This window comes from Caloenas nicobarica, chromosome 13 (assembly GCF_036013445.1).
Source record: "Caloenas nicobarica isolate bCalNic1 chromosome 13, bCalNic1.hap1, whole genome shotgun sequence".
Lineage (NCBI taxonomy): Eukaryota > Metazoa > Chordata > Aves > Columbiformes > Columbidae > Caloenas > Caloenas nicobarica.
In genome coordinates this window covers 4,736,841-4,755,381 of record NC_088257.1, presented here as the reverse complement: position 1 = coordinate 4,755,381, position 18,541 = coordinate 4,736,841, and the positions used below count along the sequence as shown (strand labels likewise).

Here is an 18,541-nt window from a genome sequence, read left to right as displayed (position 1 = left end):
ATCAGCTTGGTAAGATCTTATAAATTTGTAATTCTTAAGAGGTAAAAGTGCTAAGTTTTTAGACAAAGTGCAGGAAAATTTAAGCACTTCTGACAGGTAGAAACATTAGTGGTAATCATTTTAAAAATGCTTGCATCTTTCTGCCTGCATGTTTAGCTGTAAATAATGCCGCCATGAATAAAAGCTTGAGAAAGGGGAGGGGAAGATGAAATGGAATAAATACTTTTTTTTTTTTTCCGAAAGAATAAAAAGTAATAGTTGGTCAGAACCACATACATGCAAGATTCTGCTCTAAATGTACATATGCTATACAGTACGCTGTACTAACCAGATCCTAAACCTGGTAAGACAGCTTGCTAAAGGCTGCAAAGTCAATTTTGTACTACACATGCTTCATAAAAGATGAATATAAATGCATTAGTTAGACACGGTGAGCTAAATTAGAAGGTCAGGCAGGGCTAGAAGGGCTGAAATATCACACAACCAATGACTGTAATTACTCTTTTTTTAAGTCTATTAAGTGGTGTTGTTCTATCAAGGCTCAGGGGTATAGGACATGAAGTACAAGATAAAGTAATGTGTATTTATTACTCCCATGGGATCAATTTACTAGATATTTTCAGCTCCACGGAGCAAAATACACAAATGCAGCCTTTGTTACTTTCTTCAAACTGTGGCTTTTTCCTTCAAAAGCTCTGCTCCTCAAACGGATTGTGTTTACCTGTTTGGTATCTCCCTGCCGCCCTCAGTTAATTGTTGTATTTAAAATGATAACAAGAAGGATACAGGAACAGAGAAATGCAGGGATCCCTCTTACAGGATGTTCAAACAAGTGGTTTGAGTTGCTCAGATGGAATGTGCAGACTAGAAAATCCAATCCTCGGCATGATTTTTACCCCAAGGCAAAGCAGAAATCAGGAACGGAGAATGGCACAGCGCTCCTTGTCATCGTGTTAGCCCTGATCTATTAAAAGTTTTGTCATAGATTCTAAATTACACCATCTGCTCTAATCATTTGCTGAGTAAATGCTGACCCACTTATAAAGAAAACTCACTGAAATGTGTATGCACACGGTTGACCTTCAGAAAGGAAAGGGCTCCTTGCCAGCCATTTGGATGTGGCTGTGCCCTTCAGCAAGCAACCTGCCTCTGTCTCCCCACTCTCTCTCTTTTCAGACTCTGCATATTCCCGGACATGCCTCTGACATGCACCACTCCATAAGGGTGATACTCTCGTAGTGTCCTCAGGCATCTTGGTCTTCTTCTCTCCCTGAATATTTTCAATAGGATAAATTGAAAACCAACCCTCCTCCCCAAAAAAACCAAGCAAGCCCCTCAAACAACTAAATGTCCAAATGGTTAGGAAATGAAAAAAAGCCAACTCCTAAGGGTTCAATACCAACCTTAGCTCTGGTCTCACATTCCTATAAATTTTACACAGTACAGTGCAGAAACCGCCAAGCACATCTCATGCCCTTCTTGCTATACAGATGAATCATAGAATCATTTAGGTTGGGAAAGACCTTTAAGATCATCACATCCAGCTGTTAACCTAGCACTGAACTCCAATAGCTCCTCTTCATCTGCTCTCCCTTCCTGCCTATACTTAGTATAAAAGTTTTCTAACAACCCTCTTGTTACAATGAGTGGAGAGAAAGAAAAAAAAAAAAGTGTTTTCTCAGCTAAAACTGACTTAGGTTAAAATACAGTATTTTGAGTTAACAGATGGATATCCATTCTGGAATTTCCATGGGGTCTATCTGAAGCAGCAAGCCTCAGTTTCCTTGTCTTCATTGCTATTTTAACCTTCACTAGCAAGCCTGGGCCAACCCACCCACGTTTAGAGACAACCTTTATTTGCAATATAAACAATGTCCGTGTCACGATGGATAAAGGGCAGATTTGTGGGATTTCGTATGGGAAAAGACAACTGCTTTTGCCAGCCATTGGTTCCTAATAACCACCTGTCTTCTATTAGTGTCCTAAATGGGAAGGTGGGGTATGTCTTGGGGGGTCTAATGAGAGACCAGAGAAAAAGAGCTGAAGGGAAGGTGGAGCCTGGTTACGTGTGCTCTCCACTCAGCAGGGAGGCCCCTGTGTGCTACAGAGAGAGAAAAAGGCTCCACTTTCATCCACATGAAGAGAAACCAGAAGTAATGGTCCCTTTCAGGAGGGATAAGGGGTCTCCTAGAGAGAGCGTTTATGCAACAGACTGGGCAGGAGAGGACGTGAGATCTCACACACAGAGTGAACAATCTTGTGCTTCATTTAAATACAAGTGATGAGTTGTAAAAGTGGGGAAAATGGCAGATAAATTCTATGAAATTGCATATAATAAGGAATCATTGTTATTAAATCATTTAAGATGTATGTGTTTCAAATCTAGCTCTCAGAGGAAACTGTTTTACAGCTATAGCTGTGGAGTCTTAACAAAATTGCAGAATTGCAATGTATCTGCCAGGGATTTATTTTAAGGATTGTAGGGTGGTTACATAAATGAACCTCAATAGATTCAACATGTTGTTGTGATCAGAACTTTTTCCTGATTTCCACTGCAGTTATTTATGCAAGAGTTAACATGTGTATTTGTGTGCATGTATGCAAACACATGAAACAGGGAAATTGCACACGCGTGTGCAGGCTTGTTCCTGAGCTCCACAGGCAGGCTTTCTACAAACTGTTCCTACAGGACAACGATACAATTTCTTAACATTAGCATTGTGATATTTCTTTTAGCTTCTCCCCAGAGATCTCTTCTTTCCTCTGATCTGCCTCCTGTCTGTATAAGAAAGGAAAGAGTATACTGTCCAGCGCACTCCTGGTACTTGATCTCACTCCAAGCTTTGGGTGCTAATCCCACCACCTCTGTACTGCCTGTCTTTCCTCTTGGTGCACGTGTTTGTATGTACAGATGTGCACAGCTGCTAGTGACAAGCCTACACTGGCTGCTTTCCCCGACCTGCTCTGTACAAGAAGGGAACAGAACTCTGGCCCATAGCTGGCTCCACAACTCAGCTGCCAACATCAGCTCCCACTCCTTTTTCTCCAGAAAATATAAAGTGCATTTCTACTTTAAACACATCTCCATGTCAACTGTCAGTCTGGCAGTCCAAAGACACTAGTTCCCAGGTGCTCCATTCTCCTCACTATGGGAGGACATTCTCCTGGGATTTGGCTACTGAAGCACTGGGAGACATAGAAAAAAACCTTCAAAATCAGGCTTTTTTCTTTGCATACTTCCACCACATGTCTGGAACATTTAAGAAAATTCATCCTAAGCATGAACACGGAGCACTTCTGAAGATACTGGTTCTACACTAGTGGTGATCAAACTTCTCAAACAGCCTCAATGGTTTTAGAAATGCCTGTTGACACAGGTTAGTCTGTTAACTCCTCAGCTCTGGAGTGCAGAGCATCTGGAAGCACTCACTTGATGGCTTCAACTATTCTCCTTGACTGCAGGGATAAGTCACACAGCAGAATGTTCTTGTTGGTCCGTGGGAAGGATTGCATGCCCTTATGAACACAAACATTATAACCATTTATGTTTCTTGAAAGATCTCTAATTCTTCAGTAATGGCTACAAATGCTAGCAGCAATCATAGAAATGTGTTTTGTTTTACTTATTTAATGCATAAGCATGAGTTTTTTAACGAACAGAAAGTGATGATGCCCTGGCAGGACAATGGGGAGAACGGAGGAAAGGGTATTGAAAGCTCTGAGCACTGCTCTCCTCTCTGCTGTCTCGCGCTCTGTCTCTCTCATACATTTGCCCTCTCTGCCCGTGGTTCCACTGTGGCAGCCATATGGCTTCCAACTCTCTTCTAAGTAGCCACTGAGAATTGTCTATAGTGGAATATTGCCAAAGCCCTTCCTGGTTTAATGACATGGAGAAGAGCACTGTGCAGTGCTCACCCAGCACAGAGACTCGCTGTGTCCTTGATTATCATCCTGGAGCCAGCAAGTGATGCTGGGAATTGAACCATCAGTGCCTCAAATACAGAAGTCGACATGTGCCAACCCCTGCTGCATTCAGCTCTGTGCATGGCATATTAATGAGTCTTGAACTTGAGGTCCAACCTTCAAGCTTGCACAGAATGAATTGGCCAAAGACAAAAAAGAAAAAAAAAAAAGGTCCTCTTCATCCTATTTCCCTCTAACCTTGCATTGCGATACTAGTTTCTTTACTGAGCTTCTTCGGTCCTTAAGCAGTAACTTTTTCTTTTTAGGCCATCATATCATACTTCTGCATACATAACCACAATTCCACAATTTCCCTTGATTTAAAGATCTGAAAAACTAGCTTGAAAATATACTCAGAACGAACATATTGAGCCAGAAGAATATACGAGGGGGCAGATGACTCTGTACTAACCCTCATTGTCATACCCTACCCATAAATACCTGCTAAATGTCAGAGTCAGGATATGGAGCTAGGTGGAGCTTTCCTGGGTCTGTTTTTTTGTCCTGTGACACTAGATAGCAGGAACATGTGATCAGTGTGGTGACAGTCTTGGTCTAAGTGGGAAGAAGACAGGTGCTCAGCCTGGTGGCTGCATTCCCATACCAGCACAAACGAGCATTTCTGGGGAGCCCCTTAGTGCCATGAGTGTCAGAAAGGGAGCCTGATACCTATGGAAGTTGGTAATGCACTACAACCCCCAGCTGCATAACCCAATTTGGAATTGCTCAATCTTATTTTACTTCAATTTCCTCATTTAGAGGAAAGCCACAGCCATCTACGAGTCAGCTGGAACACTGAGTTCGGGGAAATTTTGCAGCATTTCTTTCGGTCTTGCAAATGTCTAGTGCATAATAAAGGCTGGTCTCTTATTTTCTTTGAAACGATTTTTCATCTGTGTGCATATTTGGCGGCTGATGCACTATACAGATGACAGAGCCCCTACAGAAGGATGCTTGCTTTCTTTCCTTGGAAAGGGTTGCACCTCTGGAGGGAAATTTGACAACCTACAAAAGCTGTGTCCTGCTGCAAATCTGTCCAAAAGTCAGAGAAAGGGACAGCTTGTAGAGGGTGAACAGAGCCAATGTAAAATGTAACTCTCCAGGACAGCGTGTTTCTCTAGTGCTAAGAAGGAAGGACAACACATCATCAACCCTGAAACCACAGTCTATAGACTTCCTAAGGAAAGATAAAAGACCTAACAAGCCTGTTTAAAAAAAAAAAAAAAAACACATATTGAATTTCATTTCTTTCAAGAAATAGAAATAAGTTGTGGTTTTCACAGGTTCTTCTCATCTTTGAAACACTTTAGAAATTTAACTAATGAAAGCCCACAACAATCCCTGATTAAATCCTGCTCACAGCTCAAGAAGCTACGGAAGAAAGGTCACGAGATTTACCCAGTCACAAACGCTATACTGGATGTGCATTGTTCGAGGGATCTGGCCTGAGGCATCAAAGCCAAATTTGTTCTGTGTCTCAGGTCTGCAAATTCACATCTTCCTATCCGTAAGTCAAAGGCAGTGTTCATCAAATACACCCACCAAGCCCACTTGACTGCCCAACTCACTCACTAACAGCCACTATACCAGAGCAGATACAACACACGGTGGCAGCTCATCACACACAGTGACTCCAGCTCATGCACTCTATTGCTCAGTATTCCTGTGGCAAAGAGCAATACTTTTTCAAGAACCCTGCTTCTTCCTCCAGTATATCATGAAACTCACCACAAATTCTTGGCAGAGAGAGTACAGTACAGCAAGGTAGCAAGAACAGATGTGAGTGCAGACCCAGACTGCATTTTCACAGTACAAGACAGAAGTTCTACAAGCCCACATGAACTATTCTGTCTCTTCCTCAGTTTTTACTTGGCAGAAATCAACAAAAAAAATTTGCACTAACTTTGATGGGAATGAACATCAAATCATTTCACTAAGCATTGCTCTAACTATTTCATCAATTCTGAAATAAAGCAGTATATAATAATTATCTTAAACCAACACATGATGCAGCAGCAGTGGACACACATTCCCTGAAGATCCAAATCACTTGATTTTATTAATGGCAAAGTTCTCAAAATTATAATGGCAAGTACTACTGTGATACCAGAACCAAGATGCATCATTCTATGAATAAGCTTCTCAGGTTCAAAAAGACCAACCGAAAATGTGCTCTTTGTTAAGTATTTCAGAACACAGAGTAAGATTTGCTTTTAAGAAAGGTAGGAGCTGTTTGAATTAGGTGTGACTCAGAAATGTCACAGAAGTCTCATAAGTCTACAATGAAAGTTGCTGATTGGGCTTCATTGGTCATGTCTCTGTTTCAGCTTATCTAGGCTGGGTACCAAACCAGGACCATTACATTTACAGAGTCTTGTACTTCCAGACAAAAACATGCAGTAACCAGCTTTGCCATATTTAATAAAACAATAAACTTTATGCTGACCTTTGGCAAACGTTCAGGGTCACCAGGGTGCCGGGGAATAACCTTCTGTAACCTTTGGAAACCATAGTCAATGGTGGGTTCGTTCAGAGCTGAAACAATAACAAACAAGATGGTGAGGTGAGAAGCGCACAGCAAGCGGGCTCCGTCGCACTGTAGCAATTGGCAAAGCGTTGCAAGACCAAGGAAGGATCACAGCAAAATCCTCTTTTACTGAAATCAGCACTGACTGTGAAGTCTCGGTTCAAACACTGTTTGAGGTTGGTTCTGAGGCTTTGGTTCAAACAGCAACGCAAACCTTCCCACTTGAGTTCCTAAAACAAGGTTGCTGGAAAATTTGAGGATCTTGCGTACATCTTCCAAACAGGAAGCAATTATTATCTCAGAAAGCCGTGGTGAAATTAATTTGACAAATACTTTGCACCCCATGTTTCATGTTGGGGTTTTTTCCTCCTTTCATATTATGAGGAAGGTCCTTTGTGATTGGAAGACAAAAGAAGTAACTATTAGGGAGCCTCTCCTGTTCCAGATTCTATTGTACATTTAATATGTTGCATGTGCAATGATCACACATAATTTTGTTGTGAAGTATAGGCAGAGGCTTTATTTTTTATCCACCCACAATGACTTTAGCAGCCCAGATCAGGCTCTGATCGGCACTAAACTGACCAAAAATACTTAATTAATTAGAAAAATAAGAATAATCTATGTTTTTAGTTCATCTTTCCCCAGTCCTTGTCCAATAAAACCAAAAAGGAGAGAAATGGTGGAAGTGGAACACTTTAATCTTCATGAAAATGCTGGTCTGCCTGCATTAATCAAAGCTCTGATTGTGCCAAGCCTTTAAGGACATGCTTATCTGTAAGCACATACTTAAACCCATTTGCTTTCAGCAAAGCAAATTTGAGCATATTATGTTTTTTGTATGATTGCCTGTAATTACAGGGGACTGCATTAAATGACCTTCTAGCTATATTTCCAGTCATATGATCACTTTAAAACTCAGATGTTAGTGAGACTTCAACATGTGCTTAAAATTTCCTAAGTGCTTTGGTGAACTGGAACAACAGTCAAGCATTCTCAAGCATCTCTAAACAACTGCGCATCTTGACTCTCCCATGCCAATAGAAATGATGAAATTTTCCACAGCAATTTGTTTGCAATTTGTTTGAGTTAAATGAAAACAAACAAACAAAAAATCCAATATGGATTTTTATTTTTAGACTTTTTTTTTTTGGGTGGGAAGGAAGTCAAATTTTTTTTTCTTCATTTTTGGGTCACTTAAAAGTTTTTCTTATTTTGTCCTAGCTTATTAACAAAAAGAAAAGATTTCTTGCACAAGGTGTGCCTCCTAAGTTATGAATCTTTTATTTATATTCAGGGCATCATATGGAAGAGGTGAGAATAAGGCTTTTTTCCTGCTTGCGTTCTTTGTGGTTTTTGGATGGTTGGACCTTTTTTCCACATGTTTCCTTTCACACCCTGGCCACATGCTGTGCACGCTGTTGTGTAGTTTTGCAGAAAATCTCACAGTGCCTGTGTTTGCAAACCCCCAGTTTCATTACCTTTGAATTTCCTTACATGGCTTCTTATTGTCGATCTGTTTAGCTTAGACCTTCTTCAAATTTTACAATAAATTAATTTACTGCTGTTTATATTTATTATCAAAAATAACTGTTCTCTGAGAAGATTAAAAACCCCAAACCCCTACAGTTCTAATTTACATTTCTTTTGCAAATATGTTAGAAGATTTTAGTGTGGTACTGTCAAATTTGTTTCTTCTCTAATTCACTCTAGTTTATGGCCATTTTCGCTTTACATCCTTTGGGAAAGTAGTTACTAAATTCTGCAGTATTATAAATGGAGGCCAGTTCTGAAATCCCCCCAGAGATAGCAGTCATTTTCTCATATCTTCCCACACATTCAACACATTTGAAATCTACAGAGTATTTCTTGCGAGCATTTTCTGAACTAAGTGACCAAAAAAAAAAAAAAAAGTTAATCTTATGGTCTAATCTCACCGGGCATCAAGTATCCTCTGAGAGATACGGAAAACTTTGTGTCTCAAATAGCTTCAGCTTTACTTGAGCAGTGTCGAGCGGCTGCACACAGCAATTCACAGGATTGGGTCCCAGGCTAAATATCACTCATTAGTCCATAACCATTCAACCCTTTCGATCTTAGATAAAATGAAAAGAAGACGTCTTTAGCTGGCCGAACCTCTAACCTCAGATTGGACAATATCAGCCCTCCATTCCTTGGTTCATTTATAATCCGAGTCATACGTAATTAGTCCCATCTCAAAGAAAGAACCCCGTTTAAATATTTAACCCCACCTTCAGCATTAAGGCTGCACCAGTTGCTGTGTCAGCAGCTGGCAAAACTCCGAAGAAAAGGTGATATTCTGATCTCCAGGTACTGCAGAGATCCAGTGCTCAGGTCGCCCTTCGTGGCAGCCACGGTACAAGGCGAGATCCCAGTTTCATGCAAGGTTTTGCCTCTGTCTCCCATATGTATGAGCCTGATTTCTGCCTTTGAAGTCCATTCACAATAACATGTTTCCCAGTGCTATTATTTTTTTTTCCCATGATTGGAAAAAAAGAATCAATAGGGAATACAAACTCTCTATTTGTGTTCTTGACATCCACACATTAAAAACAAGCTAACACATGCGGTACTTAAAATGCATTCCCATTATCCTAAATTTTAAAAGTATAACTAACTTTAAAAAACTGTATTAAATTCAAATAGGTCCCAAGGCTAATGGAAGCAATTTGTATACCAACCCAAACTGACTGGCCTACTTTTCAAAATACAGGTATGATAATCTTGTGGTTTTAAAAGGACATTTAAATTGAAAGACTGTGAATTTAGTACATAATTATACCAATAGAACCCTTTAACTTGTCAACTTGTAAATCTAAAAGGCTATCAATCATTTCTAAAGAGGAAATAAACCTTAAAATTCTTTGATTGACAGTGCTTACTTTTTATGTGGAAAAAAAAAGGAGTAAAGTGGCCAGAAATCCATTTACAAAAGTACATTGTTTTACATAGGTGAGTAAAAAGCCAATAATTACACCTCCAAAAGACATATAAATCAAAGTAAGTACTTTTCCCTCACTTACATATTTTAAGTTGAAGTAAACTTCAGGTAACTTTTTATTAAAATACTTTTCCAAATGCAAAGCTTATTGAAGCCATTAATAGAGTAGCATTTTCATTTAAGCTAATATAATCATTTTTGCAAATACAAGATTTAAGCCATTTTTCTCCTTCCAAACAATAAACTTTCAGCCTGTCTCTTGTGTGAATTAACTAAAATTACACCCAGGTGTACAAAATCTGTCTATCTATCCTAGTGTATGAGTTAAGGCACAATATTTATTATTCTTACCGTTTTATGAATTACTTCTTAAACCCTTGAGAAAGAACTTTCTTTCAAATTAGACTCTAACAGAATAAGCCATGAAGCTCTATGCAGCAAGTCTAAAGCCATAACTCATAAAATCTAAGGCTTTTAATCAAGAAAATGCACAATGTCTATGGAAATAAGGATGCTTACATATATTCATCTTTTCAAAGTCCAACTTATTTTTCAACAAAAATGCTGCTTATGCCTCTGAGAAAAATGTTTCCATCATAACTATAACTTCAAATTCTGCATGAATAATTTTAATAACTATTTGTAGATAATCCACCATCTTTAAAACTCTCTCTTTTTTTTACAACTAGTCAGTGGAGGGCTTTTTTCAATATTTCACGTAATGAATTCCTACTGTGTCAATAAAGCTTTGGTCGTTAATTGAATGACTGTCTGATGTATCTGAGAGAGGAATTTGTTTCTCTGGCCACGCTGCCAACTTATAGCAGAATGATCGACACTTAATATCAGCAATTAAAAGGACCTGTTCAAATATCGTATGGAATTCGTAGCTTGGGGTAGTGTAGGAGAACTCTTCACCGAGGAAAACTCATTCAGTGAATGCAGAGAGTAATTGAATTAGACACATTTTAACATTATTATTCAAAGAAAAATAAACACACACTACATAGAAGCATTATGGAAATATTTCAGAACGTAAAACATATCCAGTTAATTTGTTTCCCATGCATTCATGGTTTCATTTATTCCTTTTATTTTTCAGTGCTTGTTTCTTTTTCATTCTGTTTGACCCAGAACCAATGAGAAATCAGCACTTAGACCTATGAACTTCCCATATACTTTTCCAGGGGAAAGGGCTGCAAAGAGAGGGGAAAGGATTCGAAGGGCTCAAATAGCAAAAATGAAAAAAGGATGAAGGCTACAAACAAATTTGCCTCAGGTCCACAGGCCTGACTGTCCCTATCCCAGATGAGAAACCTGGTCTCGATTGTTTTAGGTGAAACTCCCAAGGAAAGGCTGCACGTGGGAATTAAGTGCCCCAAAGTGCTTGCTCCTGTGGTTCGCCAGAGTCACTGGTTTTCCTGGAAGAATTGGGGGAGTTTGAAGAAGGTAAGAATGACCTGTAGAAGCACAGAGCTATAATGGCTTCAGATTATGTCCAGGAGGTTGTGGAACGGAAGACAAATCTTTAGACTCTACCTTTGCCTCTGCCCAAATCCTTTTTTTTTTTTAGTTTGGCTCCACAACAAAATTAGACACCTAGTGACAAGTCCTGAACTATAATGTCAAAGAGATGGGGCTTTGGGGTCTACAACGCAGTTGTTCTGGGTGTTTTTCCTGTCTGATGAAAGAAACTTCACCAAAATATAAATAGAAGTTGACTGTGTGGCTGAGACACGCAAATATGCCCATCTCAGCACCTCAGAGCCTCAAAAGAGTATGAAGAAATCCATGCAAAAATGCTGCAGCACAGTCCCAGCAATGAAGGCCAGGCCAGGAACACATTTAACGTGTCTCCCTGTGCCCAGATTAAACCAGGTCAGAACCTTCGAAGGCACAGCAAATGAATATTTTAAATAAAATCAAGGGCATCTAGGAAGGCAGACTTCAATGGGAGCCTTGCAATTTTAGCGTCTTCAGAGGAATGTTACAGCTAAGGGCTTCTTTTGTCCTCGACATTTGGCCTCTTCCCCCAGCAACTGAGATGCCCACCTCTACAATCAGCTCTCTTCCTTTTTAATCTGTATTTGTGTCTGCAATTCCACACTGCTGAGAAACAGCAGAGTGGAGTGCAAGTGGGAACACATGAGAGTAGTCAGGCAAAAGGTTGTGGCTTCTGACTCCCCACTCTCACTGAGCACAGATTTTATGAGGTGATGGAAAGCAGGAGCTCCCGCTTCTCATAGCAGCAAGATGCTGCCACGGAGCTGATCCAGGCTATTTACTTTTGCTAACAGCTTGTGGCTTCTGCCTCCAAGCCCTGGGTGATTTCTGCTAGAAGCCCCTGACTCAAATGAAATAACACCTTGACTGTGGGAGATAGAGATAGGACAGGACAACCATATGAACATCGAACCCCAGGTGCTAAAATGCCTCGCTAAGGCCCTGCAGCAATATAAGCAATGGATGATATTATAAAGCAACAACTTGACATGGTGTGCTGTAAGCAAACCCTACCCACCAACTCTTATGCATAGGGGCCTCTTTATGCCTGCTCTACAAAGACAGCAAAAATACCACTACAAAACCCCATCATCAAATGAAAAAAATAAGCCTGTTTTGCAAATCTCCCTGCAAAGACTGTTCCTTTGCTAATTAAGGACAGTTAAATGAAAACATGCAAGCATTTGAGCTATTTGTTGTTGTTTTTGTTGTGAATTTGGCTTGCTTTTTATAAAGTTTCCTTTCCACTGGCTTTCCCTGGAGTGTTTATTCCCACAAGCAGTGGAAAACGGAAGCGGGTGGGCCAGCGAGGGCTGCACAGAAAGGTTTCAGCGAGAAAAGCCCTTCAGTGCTAGCTCAGAATTTTCTTGCTTTTCTGGTCTCAGTACTCCCTCACTTAAACATACTCTTGTGCCTTGAGTTTCCATGTTTAAAATCCAACCGTGACATGATGTCATTTTTTTAATTAGAAATAGGAAGAGATAGAGATATCTGAAATGTAATTCCTATATTTTATTGCCACGCAATGCCCATATACCACGTGCATGTGCCAAGAAATACGAAAAATGCAGAGCTGAGTCAAATAACAAATCTAACACCTAGATCTGAGTTTCCCTAGTGTCTGCTCTTTACTTGAACTAAAGATGCAATAGGCCAGCGTTTGAGACAGCTCCGCTGTGTTCATCAGAGTTATTACAAACATGATAGACAGCGTGATATTTTCTTCCCGATGACAATTTTTCTCCAGCAACTAAGAACCAGAGGAGATGTTCCCTTCCCACCGAACCCAGTCTCTGCAGCCAGTGGGAGTGCTGAAGCTGCAAGGAGAGCATGTGTTGAGCCCAATCTTTTTTTATGAAAGTTAAGGAATGAAATTACTAGATCTGTCTAGCAAGAATCATGTGTTTGCTTCTCAAAATACATTAACTCTGAACGTTCACTCTTAGCAACCTGCAATCTGGCTTGAAAAAAACATCAAACAGTCCGTGAGCTTCACAATTCCTTCTGCCTCTGACTGCGCTGACCTCTTGTCTAATAGGGAAGATTTGGCCCTAAGGGATTCTGAAACAGAGTCCAGTTCCAGACACTGGAATTTCAACATACCAATTTCAGAATAGGCTGGTAGAAATCACTGGGGATATGTATAGAGAGGGCCAGAAGGAAATTAATGCATGTTGGTTACTTTGTCTAGTCATCTAGGTTAATTGATGCACCTTTGGCAGTCATTACAAAAAGGGAAAGAACAGCATTTACATGTGAATATTTTCCTATTTGTTAGACACATTCTGGTAATGCACATGAGCATGCAGCTAAAATTTCCTGAAAACGGCTAGCTCTCAATAGATTACCTCTTCATTTAAATAAATAAATACATGCCTACACATACACACAAACATAAAAATGCATATAAGCCAAGCTAATAATAATAGGTACCTAAGGTTGGCTATAAGATCTATATTTAGGTCTACTCAAAACATTTAAAGAATAAAGAAGCTGCATTTATTTTTGAACTGTTGGCTCAGAAACAGTTGCTGTGATGTACCATACAGACTGTAGGATATGATAAAATGTCACCTCATGTAACCTTTTCTTTCATTTTCTACTACACATATTTTCAACATTTTTCTTTTGCATGGACTCATCAAATTCTACAATGTAGGTGCAGACACCTTTAAAATTTTCACAGAGTTAATTTTGTATAACATACAGGAAGTTGTTTCTTTTTGTCACCCTCCACAAACTCCTTTGGGGTAGATAGCACTGAAAACCATTGTTGTGATATGTTGATATGCAGAAATATTTTCTTTTCAATAATCCCTTTCTCTTTTTCTCTCTCTTTTAACACTGCTATTTCTCACCTTCTTTTCAGATTATTTTAAAAAAATTATTATCAGGGGATGTATAAATGAAAAATTCAATGTCCTGTCTGAATGCCAAGGCCATTCCTATCAGAAAACATCTTAGCTGAAGTTTAGCTGGTTCTCAAAATTGTAGCCTTCTGATGAGCAAGTGCACAATAGTCAGAGCAAAAAGAATCTTCAAGAGACAAAATGGGAAAAACATCCAAGTCTCTGCAAATGAGATTCACGGAAAAATACAAGTAGAGCTGAATCACAAAAATGAGATGAATTGTGCCTTGCTGTAATGAACATTATAGGTGTGATCTTGGAAGGGACTGACCTCCTGTGAGGTTTAATTTAGGTCTTTAATCCCTCACAATAACTAAGCTTAAATCCCTTGAGAAAACAGTAGCTTCCAAACATCTTTACTTCTAAACATTAGCTTTGATTTGTCTACATGAAAATGCGATAAGGCTACTCACTTGAAAGCAAAAGGACCATTTTGGTTATATCCTTGATGATGCAGCAAATTGTTTAAAACTAAAACAGTTGGGTTTGTTGTTTGCTAGTTTGTGACATTTAAACAGAAATGCATAATTTGGGAGCTCTCGGTAGTCTCTGATTTTAGCGGCAGTTATATAGCCTGCTTCTATAATTGTTCGCGGTTTTTTTTATTTTGCAAAAAACTCGACAATAACTGTTATCAAGGGTAAAAAAAAAAAATATCATAGCAGGCTTTCTGATAAACATGTTTCCCTGCCCTCACACCCCAGTGAGCACTGTGACACTATACTTTTATCATCTAGTGTGTGCTCAGAATGAGCTTAGAACAGCAATTGCCAGGAATAGGCAGGCGATAAACTGCATTGATTTAACACATCTTGTTTTCAATCATGCTCGGATTTTCTGAGCACGCATTTTTCCTGTACTCTAGCTTGTAGCTTTTATCTGACGAGCTGATCCCTTTTCACTGGAAAATGAAAAGGTCGCACAATAAGACACGGTTTACTGGAACTTGAGCACGCACCAGGGAAAGTATTTTAGATAAATACTGTCAGACATAGTGGAGCTGAATTTCAACAACACAATTGCTAAACAACAATACTTATTACTCTCTAGAACAAGCCTACAAGCAACTTATGGCTCCCAGCAGGGGAGATCTCAGAGTTAGGCTCAATAGTTGAAGAAACCTTATTCGAGCCTATTTAAAGATGCAGTATCACTTTTGTGTTACATGCACCGACTAGCCATACCTCAGGACCAAACTAAATGGCTCTTCAGCTGCTTTCCCAGGCAATTTGTAAATGACAGAAAACCACTTCAATGACTTTTCTCTTTTTTTTTGGCAGAAAGCTGACTATGTGCTTGATTTAATTTAATCAAATGAGATACTAGTTAGTGGAAAAAAAAAATTATCCATATGTGAAAGTAATTGAACTGAAACTAATTAATTAACCAAGGCAAGCTGCTGAGGAGGTCAGTAAACAAGCAAAGAGTAATATGACATGACCCATCTACCAATGGCCAAAGTAGAGTAGGCTCATAATAACTCTAATTTATTTCCCCCTCCCTCTGAAGTGACTGCAATGATCTTGGCCAATACAGCACTGGAAGCAAAATATCTTCACTTATTCCTACCAGAAGGGGCAAAGAATATTCCAAGTTATTCTTGATGGCACTGATTATACCCCAAAAAAGATCTCACCAAGTAAACGTGGAACCTGGAACGTGGAACCTCCTTGGTCTAAGAGGACTAACACCCACCTGCAAGGACTTGGCTGCGATCTGCAGCCAGGGAGGGGGAATTGGTTCACTCCAGCTGCAGCCCCTCTCAGCACCTGCTTCCAGGCTTCAGGTGTGCACGTGCACATAAACAAAATAATGGCTTTTTGCCATTTGCCATTGTCTTTCAAAACCAAACTCCACCTCACCCCTAAAGACTTCGGAGAAGATTCATCCTTGTCAGTGCTTCTCAGTCTGCTCCCCTCTTCCAGCAGCCTTTCTCAGGAGAGGGCCCTTGTTTTTCATGGACCCCAAACAGCCCCCAGACCTCCCCCTCAGTTACAGGTATTTCTGCACCACTGCGAAAATGCCAGCCCAGCGCGTTCATGAATAACATGGACTGCAAGTGAGAATGGTGTGTTTAGGAGAGGGATTCCTTCAGCACAGGCAGCTTGCTCTGGCAGCAGTGGGTTCAGCCCCACGGTGTAATTCTGAACGTGTCATGCCCTGCTAGCTCACTTGTGTAAGTACTTTCACGTGGCAAAACTATCACAACCAAGTGATGGCCGCAGGTGAAAGCAGTCCTTCCTGCCTTTTCTCCCTGATATATCATCATTCATCACTTTTGCTTACAATTATATATAGTCTCTCAATCTCTGCAAACATAAGAGGGGGGTAAGAAACTGCAGCCCCTGATCCAATCTGCACTTTTGGAGAAAGCAGCCTCGCTTTTCCAGGCAGCCGGTCGCTAAGACGCAGCTGCCAGCTCGGCTTAGCTGTAACAGTTAATGAGACACAGTGATACCATCTATTCCTTATAGAAGTTGCAATACAAAGGGAAATCCCCAAAACCAAGTATCATCCCCACAGACATCCTTCCCATTTGTCGGCAATGCCAGTGCAAAACTGGTGTGAAATATTTATGTTTTCCTTGCTTCTCCTGAATGTGCTTATTGGTCATTTAGGCCCAGCATAAACTCATCTTAAATTCACTTTGTTCAAGATCCTTAACCTGTATAAAGCAGAAGTGTTCTGTCAATTTTTCTGAAACTATACTGATACTGGCTGGAAACTCTACTGGCTGGAGCTTAGTTTATATTTTGCATATGCACATCAGATAGCCAAGCCTCCACCTCTAGCCAGATACATCCACCTTTCTCTGCCATTCTGCTCACATTGTAAGTCTTATAGAAAGAATACGGTACATATTATTTAAATCACATTTTGAATTATAATTTTAAATAGGCAAGTCAAAAGCAAAGCAATAGACCTGAAGAAACGTATAAAGTAAAATCCAACTTTGCAGGCAATGGCACTTTACATTCAGGCCCGTAAGGCTGTCTGCTACAGAACCCATTCAAGCATCTATTTCTCCCTCTCGCCTGGCACATTTTTTTTGCTGGACGAGTAAGCTGAAAATCCATGCTGCATTTTAGGGTTATCTCATGCAACACAGGCAGAATTCCAATATGTCTTCTTCATTAACTGCTCATAATCCCAGAAATGAAAGTAACTCATTTCTTCCCAGGGTGCCTGTTAACTGAGAAACTCATCTTAATTGAATGCACAGATCAGTTAACCATCTTCGGATTGGCAAACCACTAGTTCACCGTTTGCACAGCAGCTCTGCCAGCAGGTCTGTTCCCACCTTTTAGGGGATCTGAGGTTCAGCGAAGGTGGTGAAGGTGGTGGAGGCCATGAGCAAACACCGTTGAGGGCTCACGCTCATGACAGAATGAGTGCTCTGGGGCCAAACGGGCCTTTGCTAAATTATCAGCGCTCGGTCCCCTTGCAAGTCAATTATACAGAAATCAACAACTACTGCAGCTCTGCCCCCAAATACGAGTTAAGTAGCCTCCAAACACACCTACAGAGAGATCGCTGATCTGGAATCTGGAGCCTCACAGGCATAAGAGAGAGGAAGTAAAAATAATTGCCTATATCACTCCCTTTGCATCTTGCCTCTCTCTCACCATCACAATTGACCGTCTACAATATCCTTGGTAAACCAGTGAAGATGAGTACGGAAATTAAAATATCCCAGGTGCAGCCATTTGCCTATAAAGCTGATGCTTCCAAAATAAACTGTAAAAGGAGGGAAGCGAGGAACCCGACTGAAACTCAGTGGCCTGTTGTGGAACACTTCTAATACTTCATTTACAGGGGGTGTGAACTGACCATCGGTTCTTTGGTGGCCACTGCTGAGTCTGGGATACGCAGCAAAACATCTCAGTGGCACGCTGAGGCAGCAACCACATCCCGGCACCCACCCACATTCATCTGCCAACTGAATAATGCTCTTCTGAGGTAGCCAAAACTTTATCGCACTCAAATAGGGCTCACCAAAACTAGCCATTTTCCTTTTAACAGGATTTAGAAAAATATTTTAAGTGCCATTGGATTAATTTTTCCTAAACCAGAATTTCCCTAATTCAAGGCAGAGGTAGAATAAACAGATTAAAGACTGCAAGATGATCAGAAAATAGAGCAGAAGATACAAAGTTACCACCGATAACCAGAATTGGTCACGCAGGTTTATCACCCTGCATTTGTGCCTGTTTATTTCCTCATTTTCTAGGTATCATTGGCAGTCTGTAGGAAAATTCAGGTCCCATCTCTGAAGTTATCAATAAGACACCATCGGAGTAGCATGGTATCGCCCGTTTTCTCTTGTATTAAACAAATACCTTCCTTCCATCCAATTCGAAACAAAAGCCAAATCCCAGTATAATAGATTACATTCTTCTATACAAATTTGTTTCTAGTGGATTTCATGACAACTGTTATCATTATAAAAAATTGCCACCGAAATATATGTGTATTGTATTAATATGCCTCAAAGTTCAATACCAACACAAACAGTATCATCAGGTGATAGAAACAAAGATGCTGCAAGTGTGACATGAAAAAAAAGAGTTAAGATGTAATTTAGCAATTTGCAAATTGCCAGTCTAAAAGGAGGAATTTAACATTAATCTTGCTGGAAGTGGTATACTTACCAGTAACTGATTTGTAGCTTTCCAG

General features: G+C 40.1%; 1 protein-coding gene across 5 annotated transcripts in view; it reads right to left on the bottom strand.

Moving 5' to 3' along the window:
* The window catches only part of EBF1 (EBF transcription factor 1), a 275,393-nt gene that overhangs the window by 24,348 nt on the left and 232,504 nt on the right, over window positions 1-18,541 (bottom strand). For all 5 annotated transcript variants that reach the window (XM_065643903.1, XM_065643904.1, XM_065643906.1 and 2 more), the window contains exon 11: window positions 6,410-6,498. In XM_065643903.1, coding sequence (XP_065499975.1) covers window positions 6,410-6,498 — 89 coding nt within the window. The remainder of the gene's footprint in view (window positions 1-6,409; window positions 6,499-18,541) is intronic.